Here is a 20,687-nt window from a genome sequence, read left to right as displayed (position 1 = left end):
ACTCATTTGCACGCTTGTGATTGTCATTTACATCTGACAAGCCTATTATTTGTAGACTGCTTGTTTATTTCTTTACCCACTACACTAGCAGTGTTACCCTGATTTTAGATTACAGGATAAACAAAACTACTTTTCAAAGGTAGCCATCTCCAAGAAGTTGTCTCTCCGTTGAATATATTACTTTTTTGAGACAGTGAAATATTTCTGCTCACTCCCATTTCTCCTTTGACATTTAGTTTTTATATTCCTACAATTAAATTTACTAACGAATAAAGAGGAAAAGATCTTGATCCTTTCATGTCATGGAACCTATGGAAAATAAGATACACTGGGCAAATTAGAGCATATTTGAGGTTATATTTATGTTTCTGATGTTTAAGATAAAAAGTCTCTGTTTTCTTTATATAATTATGGTAAGATAAATAAAGCCAAGTATTGCCAAGATATTGAATATTGGATTTGAATAAAACTAATACTTATTTCAAAAATGAGAACTTTTTCAATAATAAGAACTTGAATTTGCTTCCTATTAATATAAATTTTTTGAATTATTTTATTGTGGTAAAATATATGCAACGGAATTTTACATATATAACAAATGTTCCTTTTCTGGGATCTTTTGTTGTTGTTTTGTTTTATAATAGCCATTCCAATGGGTATGAAGTGATACCACATTGTAGTTTTGATTTGGATTTCCCTAAAGATAGTGACTTTGACCATCTTCTTATATGCTTATGGGTAATTTGCATGTCTATTTATGTCCTTTGCCTACTTTGAATTGATTTTTTTAATTTTGTTGTTGAGTTGTAGGAATTCTTTATTCCTGATATTGATCTCTTTTCAGAGTCTGATTGACACATATTTTCTCAGATTCTTTGTTTGTTGATAGTGGTCATAGATGCACAGAAGTTTAATTTTGATGCACTTAGGTTTATTTTTTGTTGTTTTTTTCCTTTGCTTTCCTTATCATTTGTCATATCCAAGATATTGTTGCCAAATTTAGTATCCTGACAATTTTCCTCCAGGATTTAATCTGAAAGTTTTATAACTCATATTTAGATCTTCAAAGTAGTTTGAGTTAATATTTGTATATGATGTAAGGTAAAAGTCCAACTTCATTGTTTTGCAAATGGATATTCAGATTTCCCAAGACCATTTACTGAAAAGACCGTCCTTTAGCCATTGACTAGTCTTGGTACTCTTGTTGAAAATCATTGGACAATATACGTGAGGGTTCTTGGCCTCTCTGTTTTATTGCATTGGTCTTCATGCCACTGTCTTTATGTCTTTATGCCACTGCTATTATGTTTCCCCAAAAATAAGACCGGGTCTTATATTAATTTTTGCTCCAAAAGATGCATTTGGGCTTATGGTCAAGGGATGTCATTTTGAAAAATCATGCTACGGATTGTTTTCCCATTAGGTCTTGTTTTCGGGGAAACACGGTATATTGGTTTGATTGCTGTAGCTTAGTCTTAAGTTTTTAAATCAGAAATGTGAGTATTCCAAATTTGTTCTCCTTTTTCAAGATTGTTGTGGGTATTTAGAGTCCCTTGAATTGTAGGATAGATTTATTTCTATTAAAAACATCGTTGGGATTTTGGTAAGGATTACATTGACTCTATAGATTGTTTTAGGTAGTAATGACATCTTAACCATAACAAATGAATAAGTGATGTATTTCCATTGATTTGTCTTCTATAAATTCTTTCAGCAATAATTTATAGTCTTCAGTGTACGATCTTTTGCCTCCTTGTTTGAGTTTATTTCAAAGTATTTTGTTCATTTCGATGTAATTGTAAACGGAATAGTTTTCTTAATTTCCTTTTTGGATTGTTCATCGTTAGTGTTAAAGCACAATTGATTTTGCCTGTTGATTTTGTATTCTGCAACTTTGCCACTGTTATGTATTAGTTCTAAGAGGGTTTGTGTGTGTGAAATCCTTAACGTTTCCTACATATAAGATCATGTTTTCTGCAAACAGATTACTTTACTACTACTTTCTTTCCAACGTGGATAACTTTTATTTCTTTTTCTTGCTCTATGTATTTTTTTGCCCAATTGCTCTGGTTGGTAACTTCATGAGTGTTAAGCAGCAGTGGTAAAAGTGAGCTTCCTTGCTGGCTGTCGTGTTTCTCATCTTAGAGCAAAAGCTTTCACTCTTTCATCACTGAGTATGATGTTAACTGTGGGCCTTTCATAGGTGGCCTTTATTTTGTTAGGTAGTGTCCTTCTACTCTTAGTCTGTTGAGTATTTTTATCATGAAAGCATTCTGAATTTTCTCAAATGCTTTTTCTACATCTGTTGAGATGATTATGTGGACATTTTCCTTCATTCTGTTAGTGTGGTTGATTTTTGTAGGTTAAATCATTCTCCCACTTAGTCATGGTATATAATTATTTTTGTTTGTTTTGTTTTTGCTGCTGCATTCCATTTACTACTATTTTGATGAGGATTTTTGTGTCTTTATTCAGCAGGGATGTTGGTCTGCAATTTTTTTTTTTTTTTGGTATCTTTGTGTCTTTGTCTAGCTTTGTTATTAGGGTAATACTGGCCTCATAGATTCATTTAGGAAGTGTTCTCCTCTCTTCTATTTTTTAAAAGAGTTTGAGGATTGGTATTAGTTCCTTTTTTAAATATTTGGTAAATTAAGCAGTGAAACCTGTCCTGAGCTTTTCTTTGTAGAGAGCTTTCTGATTACTGATTCATATCATTACTAGTCGTGTCTGTTCAAATTTCCCATTTCATCATGATTCAATCTTGGTAGGTTGCCTATTTCATCTAGGCTATTCAGTTTGTTGGCATATTCTCTTATAATCCTTTTTCTGTATTTTTGTATGCCTTGTGATTCTTATTTTTTAATTAGGAATTTGAACAAACAGCCCCCTTTCTTTGTCTTTGCTGAATGGCTCTGTGTCAGGGAAGTCCGTTGCTAGTTAGTTGGGCATATTAGGAGTCTTGGGATCAGCCCAAGGAGAAAGCTTAAGGCTTTTTTCAATTTTTTCTAAGGATGCATCTAGCCTGGGCCTGTGTGTTGTTTTTCGATTGTACAATATACATGGATGCTTTTCATCGTCTTAATTTTTTGAAGATCCTCCCCCAGCTTCTCCTTGGGCTCTTAGGTGATCTATTGCATGTCTCCACCTGTAATCTTTTGTCCCAGTCATCTGTAGGTCTTAATCTCTTTAGGGCTTCCCTACACAGTGCCCATTGCTTCTCACTGCCTCCAATTCAAGTTACACCTGACATCTGAGTCAGGTGAAACAGAGAACAGTCTTTCAAGTAGACTCCAAACAGGTTGGAATGTGGGCGAGCATGAACAAAAATGCCACACAAGTTTCTTATATTTGGAATGTGGCTTTTTTTTGATTAGGCATTGTTTGGTTGCTGTAGACCTATGAATATTTTTCAGAGTGCTAGTAAGTTTACATTTTGTCAGTTTTTTAGTTGATTTTTGGGTCTCAATGAAGGATCCAGGACTAGAATTTCCTGTCACCATTGTGCTGATGTCACTTTCTTTTTCATGAAAGCATTTAATGACACAAACTTCTCTTTAAAGTACAACTTTAGTTTCATTCCACAAACTCTGATGCATTTTATTTTCATTATTCTTTCGTTCAAAATATCATATAATTTCCTTAGTGATTTTTCTCTTTCACCCATTGATATTTTAGAAATGAGTTATTTAATTTCCACATTTCTAGGTTTTTTTTTTCTGCAAGTTTTACTTTTTGTTAATTTCTTATTTAAAGTGTTCTAAGACAACATTTTGTAAAATTTCAGTCTTTTGAAATCTATTCAGACTTTTTTATGGCCCAGCATATCTTGGTAAATGTATCATGTGCCGCTCAGAATAATGTGTATTATGAATTTGCATATAATGTTCCATAAATCTAAATTAAGATGATGTTATTTAATTCAGATTTTATATTTTATTGACTTTAATATGTACTTGTTATAGCGATTTTGAGAAAGTTTGTTAATGTCTGAAATAATGATTGTGCACTTTTCTCTTCCTTTACTCCTATCAGTTTTGATTTTGTGTATTTTAAAATTCTATATTAATAGCATACATATTTACATTTCATATATGTTCCTGATGTATTCAAATTTTTATAATTATGAAGAATCCCTTTATTTTTAGTAACACCTTCAGTTTTGAAATCTATTACATCTGATAATATAATTACATTAGTTTTCTCATGCTTATTTTTTCCAATATTTCTTTCCAGCTATTTATGTTTAGTCTACATTTGTCTTTGTATGTAAAGTTTCTCTCCTATACAATTATTTTTTCAAATATTTCCCCCTTCTCTTCTCATTTTCTGGGATTCCAACTGTATGAATATTGGATTGTTTCATGCTGTGTTACAGGTCTCTGAGTTGGTGTTAGTTTTTGTCAATCTTTTATCTTTCTGTTTTTCGAGTTGATAATTTCTACTGGTTTATTTTCATGGGCACAGATTACTTTTTGGCGATATGCAATTTGTTTTTGAGCCTGTGTAGCGTTTTATTTTTAATATTAATTGTTGTAGTTAACATTAATTGTTTTTAAATTAAATATGTATTTAATATTAATTGTTGTATTTTTTTTTTTGCTCCGAATTTTGATTTGGTTATTTATTTTAGAGTTTGCATTTTACTCGAGATTATCCATCTATACATAAGTCATTACCATAAGGTTCTTCAATTTGTGGAACAGTTGTCCTTTAAGTCTTTGAATATGTCTATGATAGGTACTATAACAGCTCTATCTGACACAGCCAACATTTTGACCCACTTGGAGTGAATTTCTATTGGCTGTTAATTTTTTACTCCATAATGTCCATACTACACTCTTTCTGCTAGTGTGGCTAGCAGTTTTTGATTGAAAACTGGGTGTTGTTGATAATAGGTTTTAGTGACTAGGTTCTGTCAGGGTCATCTGAACGTTTTTGTTGTTGTAATAAGGAGTAAATTTGCTTGTATTGAAACTACAAACTTTATCCACTGTGCAGTAGGAACATGAAGCTCTGTTCTGTTCTTATGGCTTTCCACTATTGCTTTTTCTGTGCAATTTGGTGACCAGCCAAGAATTTGGGCAGAAATGGAGCTAATTTTCTCTGTGGTTTGCTTCCTTCAAGGAATCCCTTTAAGTATCTCTGCTTTGTCAGTATCAGACTGTTTTCTAAAACTTGAAGTCCTTGAAGTTTTGTGCCTCCTGCCAGTCGAGTTGATAGAGTTACTAACGGTTGAAAAATGTACTCAGTTAAGGTAAACCTTAACTTTGCAGATTTGGCTTCACATAACTCCATTCTTCAATCATAGGTTTTCCTCTGGTCTCTACCTGCATTTCATCATGCTTCCTTGTGTGTTCCCCGCACTTGAGTAGCTTAGCCGTCAGTCTAAGCTACTGAATTTCATTCTCATTCCTTCTGCTGTTCTTATGCTTTCCAGGATTCCTCCTTTACATTTTCAGCTGCACTCTGATCTCTGGCACCTTTAGCCAGGAAGTCTGTAGTTGTGCCATTTTCTTCAACTGGAGCCGAAGTATAAGAGAGATTGTCAATTTTCTCAGACCAAAAAAAATCACAAACTCACTGTTCTTACCACTCTGAATCGCAGGATTGTGCGTGTATGTGTGTGTTTATGCTTTCCTCTTATTTTATCTGCTTTGCTAATTTTCCACTTAATTTTTTAAATGTTGACTTTATATAGGTATTTTATGTAATATTAATAATTGTTATCTCTGGGGGAAGGGAGTATACAACCATTTTAATCCTTTCTACTACCAGGATTTCATTTATATACTTTCTAAAGTAAATTTTGGCTGTATCTTATATTAATTTCTACTTACTATGAATTTTACAATTACATAATTTTATAAGTCCATTTCATAAAATTGGACAAGATCACAAATCTATAGTCTAATGAGCAGAATCCAATTTGGCAGTTGCATTAAATGGAACTTCCGCAATTTCAGTGAGATTTCATGTAAAAGAATAAATAGCCTTGAGAACAGTGTTGGAAAGACTGAGTTTTTAATAAATCAGGTCAGTCTTAATAAATAAATATGTTACTACAAATGTGACTGGCTCATATTATTTCAGAAGATACTAAGAATTTTCTTTTAACTTATTTTTGCCTCACATTGAAATCAATAAAGTAAAGACTATGTCATTTGCATAACAGATTGAAATTTGTTAAGCATTTTTATGTCTTTTACCTCTTTTCTATTTATAATGTGTATTGGCCTCTGTATGTATAGATTCTTTCCTTATGTGTCCAATTCATCCTCTAGAATTAATCCTGGTATATTTGTTACAATTGATAACCTACAATGACATATCCAAACAACCAAGGTTCGTATTTTACATTATGGTTCACTCTAGGTGTGATAGATTCTGTGGGTTTGGACAAATGTATAATGACATGTATCCAACATCATGGCATCATACGGAGTATTTTCACTACCCTAAAAATCCTCTGTGCTTGGCCTATTCATCCTTCCCTCCTCCCCACCCTACCCTGGCAAGTACTGTTCTTTTACAATCTCCATAGTTTTGCCTTTTCCAAAATGTCATATAGTTGGAATCATACACTATGTAACCTTTCCAAATTGGCTTCTTTCACTTAGTTATTTGCATTTAAGCTCCCCCCATGTCTTTCCATGGCTTGATAGCTCATTTATTTTTAGCACTGAATAATATTCCATTGTTGAAATTACCAAGGTTTATTTAATCACTCACCTACTGAAGGACATCTGGTTGCTTCCAAGTTTTGCCAATTATGATGACAATTTCTATAAATATCCATGTGCAGGCTTTTGTGTGGATATAGGTTTTTGACTCCTTCAGGAGAATACCAAGGAGTGTAATTTCTGAATCACATGGTAATAGTATGTTTCGTTTTGTGTGAAACCACCAAACTGTCGCTTAGTTGCCATCTGTATATATTCTTTGGTGAGGTGTCTGTTCAAAACTTTGGCCTATTTCTTAATCAGGTTATTTGATTTATTATTGTTGAATTTTAAGAATTCTTCCTATATTTTGGTTAATAGTCCTTGTTAGCTGTGAATGTTTTATGTAAGTTTCAGAGGAAGATGTATCCTGCTGCTGTTGGACAAAGTAGTCTATAGATATCAATTATATGCAATTGATTAGTGATGTTGTTGAGTTCAGCTATGACCCTACCGATCTTTGCCTGCTGTATATGTCCGTTTCTGACAGAGGGATGTTGAAGTCTCCATTTATTCAGTGCAAATATTTATTGAGTGCTTACCATGTGCCAGGCAGTTTTTTGTTTGTTTGTTTGTTTGTTTTCCAAATGTGTTAGGGATGTATGAGTTTAAAAAAAAAAAGAACAAAAAGAGTGTGGACAGTTGAATGCCAAACTCCTGAAGAAGTGCTTACATCAAATTCTGTGTGTGTGTGTGTGTGTGTGTGTGTGTGTGTGTGTGTGTGTAAATTGTATCCCAGGAGATGTGCATTGTTTTTTCAAATATATTTGACTAAGAATTTCAACCCATAGCCTTCCCAACTAGCTTTTTTTCTTTACTAAAACATAGGACCTATTTTTTACACAGTGTGTAGTAGAACATGTTTTGTTTTAAAAACAAGTGTCAACAGTTTTTGTTTGTTTGTTTTTAATCTTATAGTTATTTATTTTCCCTGGAGTGTTCATTTTGAAAAGAAAAATCAAGTTTGAATATCTATTTTTCTAGGTATTTCTTTTGGATTAGCATTTTGATTTAGCAACTTGGAATTGTAAATACTGTTTTAACTGTAACTGTAAATGTTTTGGGCAGTGAGTCTCAAAATTTAGCATGCACCAGAATAAGCTGGAGAATTTTGTAAGCAGATTTCTGAGTCCTTACCCAGGGTTTTATGCAGTAGAGCTGATGAATTTGCTTTTTAAACAAATTCCCAGGTGATGCTGCTGGTTCAGGCACCATACTTAGAGAACAACTAGTTTTGAATATAAAACATGGGGAGATGGATCTGGTAAGTATTATCCTGGCTTCAGTACTCACCAAGGGAACTACCACTGACAAATTATTTAACTTTAGTCATTTCGTCTATGAAGTAATTTAAAGGCTTGCTAATGTAAAGACTGATCTAAAACCCTCAGATATTTTACTTTATTTATCTCAGAAGCTAGTGTTTCTTTGGCCTAAAATCTATTTTACAAAGAATATGTTTACTTTAATGAGCCTTTTAAAATCCTGTTTTGGAATTAGAAGATACACAGATAGAGCTATATGGTGTAATTTCTTAGACTTTTACTTTTATCAGTTGTTATTTTTTTAACGTGTTTCTACTTGCCTCAACAAGAGTTGTTCTCCAGTGAATGTCATACAATATTGAAACAGGAACTGGGGGGATTCCTAATTAAAACAGCTGGCTTTGATACCTGTGTTATTGAATTTTGAACTGGTACAACCCCCAGGTGGTTGTATAAAATTTCAAAAAACGTTCATGGCTCCATTTTTATTTCATGAGACTCGGAAAGAGAAATCCAAAAGCACTGTACTAAAATTGTAAGTCCCTTTTCAAAATTAAGGTGCCTTGCATTTGCAAAAGAGAATTTTGACGTAGAAAACCTAGAATTCCTTACTGCTTTTATTTAGCAACAGATTCAGGAAATATTTATTGAGTACCAATTGAGTTTAAGCCAATTACTAGATGTTCTAGACACTATAATAAATTAGTTAAAATATGTGTCATGATGTGTTTATAATCTAGTGGGGTACATAGGGTCATATTCAGTGAATTATAATCTACATGGAAAATGCATTTTTAAAGTTATGTATAAAATGCTATGGAATTCTCAGGTGAGGAAGTAACATTGAATCAAAGAACTTTGAATCTAAGAATCTAAGAAGGCTTGGATGAAAGTGTATTTGAGATATGTTGTCAAGAATAAATCAGACTAGTAAAGAAAAAAGACTAATAGCAGAGGTTATCATTGTGCCCAGAAGAAAGACCAGTATAAGGGAGACAGAGAAAAGAGAGTACATGATATATTTAAGTAATTGCATGAACAACTATAATGGATATAAATCTGGGTCTCTAAGTTAAGTAATAGATGAACGCTGAAGCCAACTATTTGTATAGAAAGTCATTCTTCAGATCCTGATGAGTCCAGACTTTATCCACAGAACAGTGGTGAGCAAATTATGGCCCATGGGCCAATTCTGGTCTGATTCTTGTTTTTGTAAATATAGTTGTTTTGCAACATGCCTATAACCATTCATTTGAGCAGTCCATGGAAGCTTTCATGATACAAAGACAGAGTTTAGCAGTTGTAACAAAGACTATGTGGCCCACAAAGCCTACAATATTTACTATATGGCCTTCATAGAACACATCCTCTGACCCCCGTTGTATACCAGTGCAGTATGAAATGCCAATCTGTGGATTGTTAGTTACAAATGTATGATGAGAGGAAGAGCTGGTGCTAGAATGCAAACTAAGTCATTGTTTCCTTTATCAACTAATTCTTGCTATGAAAAAAAACATTATCAGCTGACCTGGACAGTGTGTATGGTGAATTGATATATATTTTACTGAAGCTTCTTATTTACTTTCAGTCCAATAACATACAGTTTAGTTCAAGAATCTCACTTTGAGTCAGTAAAGATGTATTAAAGATTTCTAAGCAGGAGGGGAAAATCAGATGTACATTTTAGAAAGGATCAAAATGGTCAAATATTTTTTGTGTGTGTGTCTCTTCTGCAATACTACAGTATAGTATAGAGGGTATGGGTGGAGTTTTGGATTCAAATAGAGCTGGTTTCAAACCTTGGGGAATCAGCTTATAAAGAGAGTTGCCACTGAAAAAGGAACATTCCTTTTCCCTTAATTTATATTCTAAAAATTCCACACAGAATTCTGATTGGTTTGGCTTGTTTAAGAAGCCTACTCCAGCAGTTGGTGGGTCAAGAATTTTGTTTGCCGTACACAGAGGAGTTGATGGGAGATACGGGGAGCCACTCCACACAATAAGAACGGTTCACTATAGATACTAGGGTAACATTATGGAAACCATTAGAACTGTAGTACTGAACACTTTGTATTTCTGTTCCCTGCGAAGCTAATAAAGTTCATGACAATGTTTACTAGCTCATATCCCATCAGGTATGTTAAAACAGCCTACATTATCATAGTGAATCAAGAGATGTATCTCAACCTAAAGAATAAGCCTGGAGAATATGTCCCTCGTATGGTACATTTACAGGATCAAAGGTTAATTGACCAAACTCAAAATAATTTAATTTGTCCATTCAAGGGTATATTTTTCTTACTAATTTAATTAGGGTAAATATCCAGGAGGTTCTCAAATAAGGGAAGAAAAAAGGGAAATATTTAATTGCTTAATATGTGTAATGGTAAGGCTTTAGAAACTGGTCATTCTATGAGAGTGAGGAGACTTTCTTTAAAATAGCATGGACTGCAAATCAGATCTCTTATTATAATGACATTTTTTAATGACTTGTGCGTCTTCATCTGGGATCTTTACTTTTGCAATACATGGGTGTGTAACACTGCGTTCTTTAAACCTTTACTACTATGTGGCTTAGGATACGTTTTATTAGAATAGATAGATTCTATAAAACATGCTCCTTCCTGCCCTGTATGAGAAAAGACAATTTGAAGGTTGGCAGAGAGATGCTGATATTTTATGAGTGACAGCACAGAGTTAAGTGTGATCATTACTGCTGCACTCATTCCAGGAGGGGCGTTGATTTCCTTTGCAGGTACATGCTTGAATAATCTCATCCCAGACACAGGCAAGTGTTTGTGTAATTCTTCATTTTTCCATTAGGAATAGTACACACATCATGTGCCCCGAGCTAATGCATATAAAATATACTGCTACACTGGTCACTGTATTCATAGTGCGATATAAACACACAAATTCACTTTTCTTTTTTGAAGTTTTCAGATTGATCTCCTGCCATGTCTCTCGTTTTGCTTTTCCTTTCAGGTGAGGGGATATTTCAGGGATATCTAACTGTAAAGAATTGTTTCAGTAATTTATATTTATCCTTGCAACTGAGTTTTCCTGAATTATAATGGATTAGGAAAGTTAAAAATAGTCCTTTTTTTCCATTGTATAATTTCTGGGAAACTAATACAGGGACCTCCGTTTAACCATCAAATAGATGCTTTTATCATTGCCAGAATTGTGACTTTTAGGTCCTAATTCCTCCCTGGTCTTTAGATCTATTAGCTTTGTTCTGTCTTTTTTTATTGTTGTTTTTTTCCATAGCCTAGGACACATTATCAACTTTTCATGTATAATTTTATCTGAAATCCACCATTCTCTCTCTCAATTTATTTTTTTTTATTTCCACATGTGCACTAATTATAAAATCTTTATTTATGTATTTACTTATTTAATTTATGAACCATTGACTGTATAGAAAATAAAACATACATGGCCTCCAAACACAGATACTAATATTTTGTTATATTTCATCCAATTTTTGCTTGTATGTATACAGTTACATAATATGTATGCATAACAACTGTCACACACACACACACACACACACACACACACACACACACTATTAAACGTATGGCATAGTGCATGGTATGTAGTAGACAGTAAGTGTTACATTCCTTATGTGTGGTACACATGTTTTCTGCCATTCACTGGTAGGCCTTTTGATTATCATACTGGTATCTTTGGTAAACAGAAATCCTTAATTTGAATACAGTCCCATTTTTCAATATTTTCCCTTCTGGTTAGTGATTTTTATATTTTGTTTAAAAAAATCTCATTCTGCATTATAAAGATATTGTTATATTATCTTAGACAAGCTTCATTGTTTCACCTTCTACATTCCTATACAATCTACCTGGAATTTATTAGTTTTGAATGCTGTGAAATAGAGGTGAATTTTTCTTATTTCCCCACAGGGTTACCTAATTTATTCAGTCCACAATGAAATGATTGTCCTTTCCTTCATTGCTCTGAAGAGCCACACTTTTCATAAGTCACATGGACAAATATATATGGATTTGTTTCAGGACTATTTCATCCATTTCTCTCGCCCATTTATCTGTCTAGACTCCAATACCACTCTGTCTTGATTATTCCACCTTTATAATGAATCTTGATATCTGATAGACTAGATTCTCCAACTTGATTCTCCTTTACAACAAAATTGGCTATTCTTAGCCATTGAGATTCCTATATAAAGGTTAAAATCAGTTTGTCAATTTCTGGGAAAAAATATCTATTTTAATTGTGCTGGATCTCAGTGAATCTAAAAATCACCGAATCATTTGTATACTCATCTATGTTCTGTATCTTTGGGATTCAGGGTATTAAACACACAAGAAACAAAGCTGGAAGTACTTACTCACTGAGACACAATTCAGACAAATTAATATAGTAATCCCGCCTCTTAACAGAGGGTATGAATTAAGATCATTTTTGTTTGCAGGACACTAAACTCTTTATCCCATTAGCAGCAATTAATGACATAAACAACCACAAATCACAACTTCCCTTTGTTAAATATGTAAGATACGTCAGGTACTGTGTTAGATGTTCTACTTCTGTTGAAACTGATATGTTCAGAGAGATAAAATCACCTGATTAAAGTTGCCCACCCAGTAAATGGTGAGGCCAGAGGCCAAATCCTGTGTCTTTTGCTCAGTCATATTCCCAGCACCTTGAACAGGCAACACTAGAATTGACTGAATAAATATGTGCTGATTGACCTGAAATCTATGTAACTTTGCTAACAGTTGTCACCCCAATAAACGTTAATTAAAGTCTTTCTCTCCATCTGTTTGCTATTAGTGATTCATATTTATTTGCTGAAAAATTATAAAACTTTCAAAATAAAAACGATTTTAATAAGTAGCAAGTTTAAACTCTGTATAATCGAGCATGGCATTTAGGTAAGAAAGTGGTAAGAAATCTAATTAATCAAACAAAGAGTACCAAAATGCCAAATTGTGAGGAATCACTTACTGATTTAACAATTCAACAAGCTGTGTGTTACCTAGCATGTCTTTAATCTTCTATTATCTCTTTTTTGAATTGATAATTAAAGTGGGCCCATAAACTCTGTCTTGTATGGCAAGATTACATTGATATTTAATTGTGTCTATCATTATTTTTCCTCTTATTTGCAACTAGGAAAGAACAGATGCACATTAAAAATTATCTACCAGCTTATTAAAATATGTTTATGTAACACTGACCTAAATTAATAGACAAAGAATAAATTTGAAACTGAAAGCCTTTTAGACCTACTAGGAGTAGAACCCCCAGACCCGTTTCCTTTCTGTTTTTTATGATTTAATGATTTATATATTTTTCTTCTTTTTATGCCTTTTCTAAAGCTGCTCAGTACTTCAGGGTCTCATACCACCCACATAAAAATAAACTCTAAAAAGGTAATCAGGATATCGGCAGTAAAATTAACATTGTAAAACTAGCATCAACCAAGTCATTACAGACTAGGCCTGATAACTTCAGCCTTTATCATAATATGTACACATTGTACCAATTGATACATAGATTCAGAATCAAAATAGAAGAATTATTTCTGCTGAAGGTGATGAGTCATTATGTTATAGAATACTGTTATACTTTCAGATTGATAAAATATGACCAATGACATTTTGATTTTCTTTTTTGATGATTTTCTTTTTTATCTTATGAGTACATCATATTTTCCCCAGAAATACCACAGATGGCTGGTATCTATATGCTGATAGCTCAAATGGAAAATTTGGTGACATTGCTGACATCTTCACTCCTGTTATTTCACGGACGGGACCAAAATGTACTCTTGTGTTCTGGACTCATATGAACGGGGCCACAGTTGGTTCCCTACAGGTACTGCTTAGAACATTGTGTTTTTTGACTGTGCTCTATAAAAATTCATAATATATAATTCAGTGTTATTAAAACATAGTTTGCTAATAAAATAGACAATTATCAACACTTCACTAGTTTCAAAATACCAAGATTGGAAAGAAGCTTTTGCAGAATTGGGCCTGAGTGGCTAGAAGGATTTTTTTATGATTATTGTCTTTATTCTGAGGTTACAGCTCTGTGTTATATGGTTTTATACTTGAAATATTTCATGTAGGTTTCAGTATCAGTGTTCTGAGACTGGCATAATCAAATGACTATACACACGTTGGTGCTATTGAATGTGCATTCTCACTGCTGTTTTTTTGATGCTAGTGGTGCTACATTCTCCAGTAATCTTTTTCAAATTGCTTCTTTGTACAAAATAAATAAATAAATAAATTAATTAATTAATTAATTGTTTTGAACTCACAAAAATTTCAGAGAATCTCACAGATAACTTCAATATACCCTGCACTCAGAGATCCTATTTTTTGACCATTATCCCAGTAGCATCTTTTATAGGGAAAATTCAGTTCAATACAGAATCACATATAACAGCTAGTTGTTATTTCTTCCTAGTGTCTTTCAAACTAGAATGATTCCTTAATCTTCCCTTGGCTTCTATGATATTGATATTTTAAAAGATTGTAATTCAACTGTTTTATAGACTGTCTCTCAATTTGGATTTGTTCAATGTCAAGCTTTTATTTTTTCTGTAACATCACCAATACTGCATCCCATTGACATGATGTTAATTGGTCTCAATACTTTTGTTCCCTTTGTTATCAATAAATTTTGGGGAAGAAATATTTTGAAAGTATGTAAAATCCTGATATCAACTCAATTTTACCCACTAGTTTTTGCATCCTGTATTATTTTTTGCTGGAGTTAATTTTACTATGATGATTACCTACTTATGATTTTCTAACTCCATTATTCTGTCCACATTTGTAGGTTGTTTTTCTATTGTAAAAATACCCCCAAATTTTCTCTCCATTTATTGATCCATTTTATCCATTTATTGATCTATATCAGTGTGGATTCATGGGTTCCTATTATATTCAATTTATCATCTCTTATTTTTATTATTTTTTGGTTTTGTTGTTCCACATTTGGTCAGAGGAGACCCATTAAGCTGATTTCTATGTTTCTTTGATAAGCCCATTAGTCTTTGAGAATTTCCTTTCTTTCTAGCCAAAAAATGTTTTAGACTCATCTTATTTATATTCCGTTCCATTCTTGGCGTTAATTATTTCTCCATGGAGTCCTGGATTTTTTGTTTGTTTGTTTGTTTATTTTAGAAGACCAAGTTATACACACAAAACAGAGAGAGATCCTAGAATATGAATGTACATCCTTAGGTCCTGTCTTCCCATACTGGAAATACCTTACATAATATATAAGGTTTGTAAGCATTATGTAAAGTTGCCTCATTTACATAGAAAAAGCCAACTCAGTTGTAAAGCATCTCCATTTATACTCAGTTTCAAAGCTTATATAACATTTTCTAGGAAGTCATGTCTGTAAAATAAATCCCAAAATTTCAGAATTGTTACCATGAGCAGTATTAGACCAGGGATATCTCCCTAAAAGCAACCATATAGATAAGGACTCTTGTCTAATCAAATACCATTAATTTATTTACAAAGAAGTCTATGTTTAGCATACTTGCAAGATTACACTTGGGTTACCTGCTTTGTTTTTCCCCAGTATATAGAGAGAAATACAATGCAGGCCAGCTGCTTAACTACTTATTTCCCAGTAGCTTGATTATAATTTTAATATTATGTGCATTTTTCCCTCCCGTTTGATTACTGTCTTTTAAATATATTTTTAAATTAAATTTATTTGGGTCACTTTGGTTAGTAAAATTATATAGGTTTCAAGCGTACAATTCTATAACACATTAGCTATATATTAGCATTTGTGTGTTAACTACCAACATTCAGTTCTATTTCCATCACCATATATTTGACCCCCTTTACCCTCTTCTATCTCCCCTTCCTCCTTACCCTATGGTAACCACTAAATTGTTGCCTGTGTCTATGAGTTTTTGCTTGTCTATTAGTCTTGTTCATTTGTTGCTTTCAGATTTACATTCCACATGTGAGTGAAATCATATGCTCTCAACTTTTTCTGTCTGACTTATTTCACTTAGCGTAATAGTCTCTAGATCCATCCATGCTGTCGCAAATGGCAGTATTTCATATTTTCTTATGGCTGAGTAATATTCCATTGTACCACATCTTTATTTATACAATTATCTCCTGGTCATGTTAAATTTTCATATAAACATATTTCAAAAATGCTGTTTTTTTAATGGCAACATGTTAAATTTGTAGATCAATTTGAGAAGAATTTTCTTTGTTGTAGATGAGACTCCTTACCCAAAATAATTTAAAAGTAAACCTGTTTGTATATATTTATGTGTTTATGTGTAGTAATCTAAAAGCTTTCAGATAGTCTTATGGATTGAAGTTCTAATTTATCCTTTGTTTTACATTGACTTTTTTTTTTAACTAAAGTTTATTGGGGTGACAATTGTTAGTAAAGTTACATAGATTTCAGGTGTACAATTCTGTAATACATCATCTACATCTCTCACATTGTGTGTTTACCACCCAGAGTCAGTTCGACTTCCATCCCCATATATTTGACCCTGTTTACCCTCTTACATTGACTTTTAAAAAATAATTTTGTACACCTAAAATTATGTAATTTCATTAACAATTGTCACCCCAATAAATAAATTTAAAATAATAATAATAATAATAATAATAATAATTTTAAGCAAAACAATCAATACAATTTACTGCAGGGTTTTCATCAGAAAAATGAAAATTATTTACCTAGAATATTTTATAGTTGAGATTAATTATCTGAAATATACTTTCATTTTTTAGATAAGATTTTGCATTAGATGAAAAATTATAAAACAATATTAAAATTGTATAAGTAATTATTTATCAAATATTAATGATTAAAATAGTAATCCTTACTTTTGAGCATGGGTAAATAAAATAATAACTGAACATTGCATTATTATGTTGCATAAACACATTTTTCCATAGTGATCTATATATAGAGTGATATTCATACAAAGATCTACTTCCCATATATATTTTTTAGGTATCTGTCAAAAGTGGTTCATATTTTTTAAGAAATTGTATTTTATTTGCTTTGATAACATGCTGATTTAACTTGGATTTTATAGACCAAGAATTTGGTGATATTTTTGCTAGCCATATATTACTTAGAAACTCAAGACTAGAAACTCTACTACTATAAAATAAGCCATTTGAATTTAATTTAAAAAATAGAGAATGAAACTATTACCTTCACTTTCAAAATTCAAAACCGTCATGAACCCTTCACCTTAATAATTCTTTGGTTGTACACATTGTATTTTTAAAAGGTATTATTGTGAAACAATTAAATAAACCATCTGAGTCAGTCATTTTAAAATGTGAAGTTGTTCTGCTTTTCCTGATTCTCTCCTGTTGCTCTCTTGATGGCACATTTTGTATCATTCTAAAAGAGCCGTGATCCTTTGTCTGCTGAGACTAATCTGAACTTTCCCTTAGAATGAGAATACAGTACTGATGAGAATCTGTAGTTTTAAGGCTGTTGAGTAGGGAAATTTTACTGGCACAGCATGAGGGGTGCCTGCTCATGTCACTCACCTGGGCTCTTCACATCAAATGGGCTCCCACTGTAACATGACTGCCACCACTGAACCCAAGAGGGTAAGGAAGGTCATTCTCAAGAGTGTTTTGGTAAGTAATCCACGCTTTTCATTCGACTACATGGATGTTATTTCATATATAAAATTCCGATCGTCACTGCTGTCAGCTTTTAGAAAAGCTAATGTAGTTAGAGTTCTTAATTAAATGGCGCCCAAGTACTTTCAGATTGACTGACAGATCTTCATGCTCACTTTTATTACACAAAGCTTGCGAAATACCCTGGGGACAGAGTGCTGTATAGAAAACAAAGACATCTAATAAAAAAAAAATGCCTCAACTTTTCTCTCAGGGACTTCATGTTGATATTAAAATTAAAAAAAAAAAAATTGGGAAAATTCTGGGAAAATCCTGTATGCTTAAAATTTGTCAAGACAAAATATTTCAGCACTTCTTACTTGATTTATCTCTGCAGGTACTCAGCAAGAAAGGCAATGTTACTTCTAAATTGTGGGCTCAAAGTGGACAGCAAGGTGCACAGTGGAAAAAAATAGAAGTGTTTTTAGGCATTCATTCACATATACAGGTTTGTAATCCAAATCGTTGAGTGATGAAATTTTGTTGATTTTTTCTTTAATCATAATTTAATTCTTTCACTCATAGTCTTCCATTTGTGATGTGTTTGTTTGTATACATATAGCATTTTTCATAAGGAATTTACAGTTTCAGAATGTGCTAATTTCTTCCAATTAGACAACCATACTTTTAGGAACATTTAATTTTAATGACAACTGTCCTTCATTCTGTAATTGCCCAGCCTCCCATATGTAAAGAACACCTCCATTTACTTTATGAATATTTTCTCAGAGACTGTAATTACATTATTTCAAATGTGATTTAAAAAACAGACTATTGAAAGCATGTTATATTGTTGAACCTTATTAGAGTTAAGAGATTTAGTTATTTCTAAAATATTTTGGGAAGGCACAAAATTGTGTGATGTATTTGTCTTCATGTAGATTGTAAGAATATTAGGATAAGATATATATATATGTATATATATAATACTATATATAATATATATAAATGAGTAGTACAGAGATTAAAATATTTAAACTGAAAATAATGATGTGCCAAGATATTTAGTATAAATTTTAATTTTCATGAATTTTCAAGAATATAAGAGTTCCGTGGATGTGTGTGTGGTTTTTAAATTTTTTTAAATTTAATATTTTCTCTTTTTGGGGGGGGCGAAAAGGGGGTTTTCTTGGAAGATGAGGCAGATTTCTATTAATATTTATTAAGATTTGGATAAGCACAGCGAGAATACTGAGACATTTTGTTGGAGAATATTTCTTTTTTAGTCTAAACTACATAGGGCTTAATTCCATGAATTTAGAATCACTTCTTTCTAAATAGAATATATACTATATTTGCTAATTATTGAATTTCCAGTCCTCTGTGTATACAGCAGAAGTAACCAATTCTGCTGTGAATATTCAGTGACTATATCTACATGATTGTGCTATGTCTCATAGATAGGCTCCTCTCAGCAATCACATACATAGCACTTATGAAGTGCTAACTACTCTTCTATGAATTTAAACTATTTACTCCTTTTATTTTCACAGTAACTGTATGAGGTACATACTATTATTATCTATACTTAATAGATTAGAATATAGAAATAGTTAGAAGTTTGGTAATCTGCCCTAGTCATGTAATCACAAAATGGCAGACAGACTTGAAACGCAGACAGATTATCTATGAGTCCATAACCCAACTGCTGTGCTATATTGCTTCCCAACTTTTACAAAAGAATTTACCCTGCTTTTGTTCTCCTTGGGGGGGGGGAAATTATATATATATACTATACTATAGTATATATATACTATATATACTATATATATATATATACTATATATATACTATATATACTATATTAAGTATATACTACCTTAATATTAAATTTGATTAAATATATTATATATGTGTGTATATCCATATATATACTATACTATATATACTATATATATAGTGTATATATATATATAGTATAGTATATATATATAGTATATATATAGTGTGTATATATATATATAGTATATATATATAGTATATATAGTATAGTATATATATGGATATACACACATATATAATATATTTAATCAAATTTAATATTAAGGTCTATGGAATATGTGGTTTCTTATACACAGAGCATGGCATCACATATTTAAATGTTTAGATATATCCAGATAGTAGAGCACCTTTTTGAATTTGTGTATCAATGTTTTTCTTGGGCTTTTTACCTTCTAAAGATATTGTAGTCATTATTCTTTCCAGTTTTACCTCTTTTTAATTACTTCTAAGCTCTTAAAATGTCATCCAAATTTATTATTTTTTACACATATTCTGTGAAGAACAATTGATCCCTTTCATGTAAACTCAATATGTGAATTTACATACAAATTGTGTTTTTATTTTTATTTTTCAATAATGTGAGAGGAATGATTTTTAATTATTCTATCCTATCATCTTAAATGGAAAACACTTAGGTTTTCACACAATAGTGTAAAGGTGTAACATCTAAGGAAAACTATTTATTTCAAGAAAAATATTTTTTTAGATTTGGTCAAAAGATGTTTGAGAGTTTGATAACAATAAATATTTTGTATAAAATCACTGAGGTAACTGTATTTCTTAACTGATTTCTAATTGTTCTAAATTTACTTTAAAATATATGAGTATTTCTTATGTTAACACACAAATACATATTTAACCTACAGAGAAACTCTGAATTAATTTCACTTAGAAATTTGAAACTAGCAATATATAACTTTTTACGTTCTATGAGACCAGTGTTCATTATTATTCCAAGCAGTGGTAATGTTACAAACTTTATAGATGGACCTTCTGAAAACTTACTGAATCCTGTTATTATTTTTCATCGCTTCTAATTCTCTTGGAGTCCGCCTAGGTGGGATCTCACTGTCAAACGGTGAGATTGCATGAGAATTGTGTTCATCACATATATTGATCAAAGACAAATCAGTATCATTTCAGTTCCAAAGATGTGGTCAATTCAAAAACCTCATGGTGTTGAGTTTGATAACTTCTCACTTTCAAGTAGTTGC

At 32.0% G+C, this 20,687-nt stretch overlaps 1 protein-coding gene across 1 annotated transcript in view; it reads left to right on the top strand.

The window, feature by feature from the left end:
* The window catches only part of MALRD1 (MAM and LDL receptor class A domain containing 1), a gene marked incomplete at its 5' end in the record, with an annotated part of 573,210 nt that overhangs the window by 180,938 nt on the left and 371,585 nt on the right, over positions 1-20,687 (top strand). Inside the window, 2 exons of the mRNA XM_081051765.1 lie at positions 13,693-13,849; positions 18,029-18,139. Coding sequence (XP_080907891.1) covers positions 13,693-13,849; positions 18,029-18,139 — 268 coding nt within the window. The remainder of the gene's footprint in view (positions 1-13,692; positions 13,850-18,028; positions 18,140-20,687) is intronic.

The sequence above is a fragment of the Rhinolophus hipposideros genome (assembly GCF_964194185.1).
Source record: "Rhinolophus hipposideros genome assembly, chromosome: 1".
Classification (NCBI taxonomy): Eukaryota; Metazoa; Chordata; class Mammalia; order Chiroptera; family Rhinolophidae; genus Rhinolophus; species Rhinolophus hipposideros.
The sequence above is the reverse complement of the archived record's forward strand: the minus strand, read 5'-3'. Positions and strand labels throughout refer to the sequence as shown.